The 4,691-nt window shown below is 56.8% G+C and overlaps 1 protein-coding gene across 2 annotated transcripts in view; it reads left to right on the forward strand.

Moving 5' to 3' along the window:
• PDCD6 (programmed cell death 6) overlaps positions 1-4,691 on the forward strand; it is a 14,607-nt gene continuing 9,916 nt past the window's right edge. For both annotated transcript variants that reach the window (XM_011373895.2, XM_011373896.2), the window contains exons 1-2: positions 1-190; positions 1,020-1,081. In XM_011373895.2, coding sequence (XP_011372197.1) covers positions 90-190; positions 1,020-1,081 — 163 coding nt within the window. In that variant the 5' untranslated portion in view covers positions 1-89. The remainder of the gene's footprint in view (positions 191-1,019; positions 1,082-4,691) is intronic.

Raw genomic sequence — 4,691 nt, forward strand, 5'->3', positions numbered from 1 at the left:
GCCCCACCCCCGGCGGAGGCGGAAGCGGAGCCGCCCTGAGTCTTCCAGCGTCGCCGCGCACGTCCCAGCCCAGCCGCGCGCCTCGGCCCATGGCCGCCTACCCCTACCGCCCGGGCCCCGGCGCCGGCCCCGGCCCAGTCGCGGGCGCGGCGCTGCCGGACCAGAGCTTTCTGTGGAACGTCTTCCAGAGGTGAGGCCCGGCGCCCGCGGCGCTCACAGGGCTCCGCCGGCCTCTCCCGGCCTCCTGGCTTATTCCCACCCGTTGGGTCCGCCGTAGCCAGCAGCCAGCCGCCCCCGGCCTGCTGCGCCCTTCCCCCTGGCCCTCCCCCGGCCTCCTGCTCCATGCCCCTCAGCCTCTCCCTGGCCTCCCCCTGAGCCTGCTGCTCTCTCCAGCCCCTTTGTGCTGTCAGAGCCTTCCCAAGACGCCCTGGATCTTGGCCTTTGTCTCCCTCCTGGCAACAGCCAAAGGCCCCCAGTTTCGGGGACGAGTTCTTGCTGCTCTGGGTGGTCTCCAGGCGATGCTAGTTTTAGAAAAACGGAAATAAACTCAGCACCGTTAAAATGCCAGCAGCCAGGAAAGAAGCGGGGACATGATGGCTGCCGGGGCAGCTGACCGTTACCTGAGCTCTTTCTGTCCATGGCTGTCCTTCCACTGAATGAATGACCGAAACTTGAGTGACTCATGGTCAGGGAATGACTTAGTTGACTGAGAATCTTTTCCTGTTTGTGAACAAGAGAGAAACTGGTGCGGGTGGATTTAGACAGGCCAAGGCAGAATCAAAGAGAAAGTCCTGAGAAGGGGAATGAGTGTAAAAATGACTTGGGCTCTTTGGGGAGAAGCATCTTGGCCTTAGGCAGATGGCATGCTGAGGATGGGTTCAGGGGCTCCAGCAGAGCAAAGCGAAGGGTCCATGGGAAGGAATATGCCAGAACCTGCGTGGGGTGGTGGTCAGAGGGGTTAAATGTTTGTGCTTTTTGTGCACTTTTAATCGCCAGCTGAACTGCTCTTGATTTTGTAGGGTCGATAAAGATCGGAGCGGTGTGATATCCGACAGTGAGCTCCAGCAAGCGCTCTCCAATGGTGAGTGGGGCCCGGCCACCAGGACGTCTGAGCTGCAAGCCTGTCCCACCTGTAGACCTAATTGCTGTTGCTGGCATGTGGTGGTGGTGCTTCCGACTTATTGTGCCACATGGGTTCCTGGTTGTCGTCAGTCTGATTTGCTGAGCTAGACGAACCACTGGATGAGCACAGGGAAACGCCATTGGAGATGCAGGTTGGGGGCAAGGGTAGGAAGGTTGGCACGTACTGGGCACTGGATGTTAGTGTGTTTATTGCCTGGGGGTTTGTGTTTACAGGCTGGTACCTTGATTTCATAGAGCCATAGACACCACTGACCTCGTTGCCAGCCTTTAAAGTATGTGGGCACAGGCCCTGGTGAACAGCTTCACGTGCATTTATGTAGGTTGTTTTCAGGGAGTTAACGAATTCCATTGCTTCTGCGTGAAGGTTGTGGTTTCTGAGTTGGTCTCTGATCATTATTGGCCCCTTCTGCTCCTCACCTGTGTCCCTGCTACGTGAGCTGCCCTGGAGACGTAGGAGACGGGGCTACCAGGGGCAAGTCAAGGGCTCCTGGAACCCAGCCGGCTGCGGTCTGGCCAGTGCTGGCCCGAACTTTCTAAGTGTTCGCCACGGCCAGATGGGCCGTTTCTTCACGGCATGTGTTAGTGTGACAGCAGTGAGTGCCTGTGGGGTGAGGCTCTCCTTCCGAGCTCTTTCCCCCGAGTGAGGACCAGCCAGGACCCCCTGGGACAGCTCCTTTTTGTCTGTTTGCTGTAAGTGTTGAGAGTGCTGCTCAGGTGTTGGGTTTATGTGATCCCCGCTCTGTTGGGGGACTCAGTAGAGTCCCTGGGGTCTGCCTGCCTGCATTCAAATCCTGTCTCTGCCAGTTCTAGGGCTGTGGCCTTGAGCAAGGCCTCGACCTTTCTGGGTCCCAGCGTCCCACAGTTCCTGGGAGGAGGTGTGTGCTGAGCCTGGGCGTGGTGCCCAGCGTGGATCAGGGCTCAGTGCTGCTAGCTGGGGAGTCGTCGTGTTGCTGTGCTGCCTCTGTCATGAGGAGCCAGCTCACGTCCTTGATGGCTTTTCCTCACCAGTGGCAGCGGTGATGGTGGTGGGCAGCCACGACGCGGGCACCTTATCCCACAGTCAGCTATGCTGTGTGAGCCCCGTGGGGGCAGGGGCTTCGTGCGCTGACCAGTGGTTTAGGCTCCGGTCCCTTCACTAGAGGGGTCAGCACCGACCCCGTCCTGCTGATGGTTAGAGCACGCGGCTCTTTACTCTGTCAGGACGGCCTTGAACTCCATTGCCAGAAGCCTGCCTGAGAGACAGAGTTTTAACAGAATTGTCCAAAGGGTGCTCGGCACCCGCTGCTAAGATCCTCTGAAGTCAGTACGTGGTTTAGCCCACTAGTAAGTGTGTACTGGAACCATGTCACAGTGTCCTCCCTGGAGCCACTTTCCTTGAATTGCCCTGTGGGATTCCCTCGGCTTCTGTTGGGGGCATGTAGGAACCTGCCCGGAGAAGCCGTCACCTAACCCTGAGAGAGGAGGCGTTGGGGCCACCACGCCCTCTGTGCAGCCTCCTCAGGGAGAGGGCCCTGTCACTTCTGCCTGGGAGCGTGGTGCTGCTTGTGTTCTAAGCAGCTGTGGTGGTGCTTCTGACTTGTTTCTTATAAACCCTGAATCTTTTAACTGTTTGTCTCTCTTCAAATTAGCTGCTAACAGTTTAAATTTGTGGCTCACCAGCAGCAAGAGTTGAGAGTTTAGGGGTGAACTTCGTGCCGTAGTCTCTGACTCCTCGCATTCTCATCCTCCTCCTCCCGTCCAGTGTCATTAAAGTTTACTTCCGTGACTGTCTTCATGAACTTCTTTAGGTTCTTTGTGCAGCGAGGCGGGTTAAGTCCAGAGTAGGCTATTTCAGGACAGCAGTTTTATTAGTTTATGGCCGGTGGGGAAACTGGAGTTACAGAACAGCACGATTCGTCGTCACCAGCTAGCTCTGTACCTCTGAGTACTCGCTGTTAAAATCAAGGGGAACCCACTGTGGAGAAGTGGGACCCACACCGGGTCCCGTGGTGCATCCGGGAGAGCCCTGCTTCCACGGGAAAGCCCCCAGAATGACTGCTCGCCGGCACGTGCGTTCGTGGGTGTCAGAGGGCACAGGAGGGCTGTTCTCGAGTCACCTGCCACAAACTGTCTTGATCTTTAGTTCCTTTTTTTTTTTTTTTTTTTTTTACCTTTACGTTATTTCTTGGGATTAAGGGAGGTTAATTTTGCTCAAGCCTCTTTTTTGTGCTTCAAGTTTTGCCTTGACGCGACATATCGATGTATTTTGAGGAAGCGTTTTTTAGTTGCGCTTTATAAAGAATTCATGTATTCTTTTAAAGTTGTTGTTGTTGTTGTTGTTGTTGTTTTGTCAAACTAGAGCTCCTGCTCTCTTGGGGTTCCCACACTAAGTAGAAATGAGAGAACTCAGACCACCCAAACAGACTGCTCCCTGCCAGCTGTTCCTCCAGGCCCGGAGAGCTGGGTGCCATGTCTGTGCTCGTGGTGTGGCGGGGGGTCTGAGGTTGACCTGCAGGCTCCGTCTTCGTGCGTGGGCGCAGGCTGACTCAGCAGGCTAGGCCGCTGGGAGCCTGCCGTTTCCAAGGAGGGCCTGTTTGACGACAGGCTGCCTCTGGAATGTTCTGACAGGTAACCGTTCTGCCCGCTGAGGGCCTTGAGCACATGGGACCCATTTGCTTGGATGGTTCCTACTGAGAGTATGGGACAGCAAACGCCTGCCTTCCCTCTGGGCGTCTGGCGCTTCTGTGACTGACCCCCGAGAAGAACCCTGGACACCCCGGCTCGGGGCGCGTCCCTGGTTGACAGTGCTTCATGTGTGTCGCCCGCCCATTGGAGGATTGTGTGTGTCCTGGGGTGACTAACGGGGCTCTGGCAGCTGTGCCTGGTCTCCCCCTAACTTGTTCCATGCCTTTTTCTCTGCCGGTTTTCCTCTGGGTCCTTGCGCTGTAACAAGCTGTGATGACCGTGATTGTTGTCAGTCCTAGTTAGTCATCGAGCCTGTGAGGTCTGCAACCCTCAGTGCCCCGTCCCATTGGCTCTTTCCAGATACTTGCTGCCGGAGTTTCAGAGGGAAACAAAGGAAGGTTGGGGGACCTGGCTTTGCCAACCAGTTACTCTGCGAGGCTGGGCAGGTGACAGCATCTCTGGCCTCAGTGTCTTCGCACGTGAAAACAGGACGACTGAAAGTTTAGGTCCTCTCCAGCCAAGCCCACGTCCACCAGGCCCCACCTCTGCCTGGTCCAGACCTGGGGGACACCATCTCACCGCCCAGGACTGAGTTTGTGGTGCTTCCTAGTGGACACCGCCTGTCTTAGCCATAACGTGAAAGCTCTAGTGACTCGACTCAGGGTTCGTAGGACATGTTTCTGATGGTGCTTGTGATCGGTGTTCAGGTTGCTGGGAGAAGGGCTGTGCTTCACGTTGTGCCCTGGGAAGCCGTAATTGGAGGTGACTGGTGGGTGGGACCTCGTGCTGGACCTGAGGGGGCGCTCAGCCCGTGGGACCCCCTCCTCACACAGCTCCGAGGGCCGGAGTCCTGGCCGGGCCCCAGCAGTGTTGGAGAGGCTGCT

Source organism: Pteropus vampyrus, unplaced genomic scaffold, assembly GCF_000151845.1.
Source record: "Pteropus vampyrus isolate Shadow unplaced genomic scaffold, Pvam_2.0 Scaffold235, whole genome shotgun sequence".
In the NCBI taxonomy this organism is placed as follows: domain Eukaryota; kingdom Metazoa; phylum Chordata; class Mammalia; order Chiroptera; family Pteropodidae; genus Pteropus; species Pteropus vampyrus.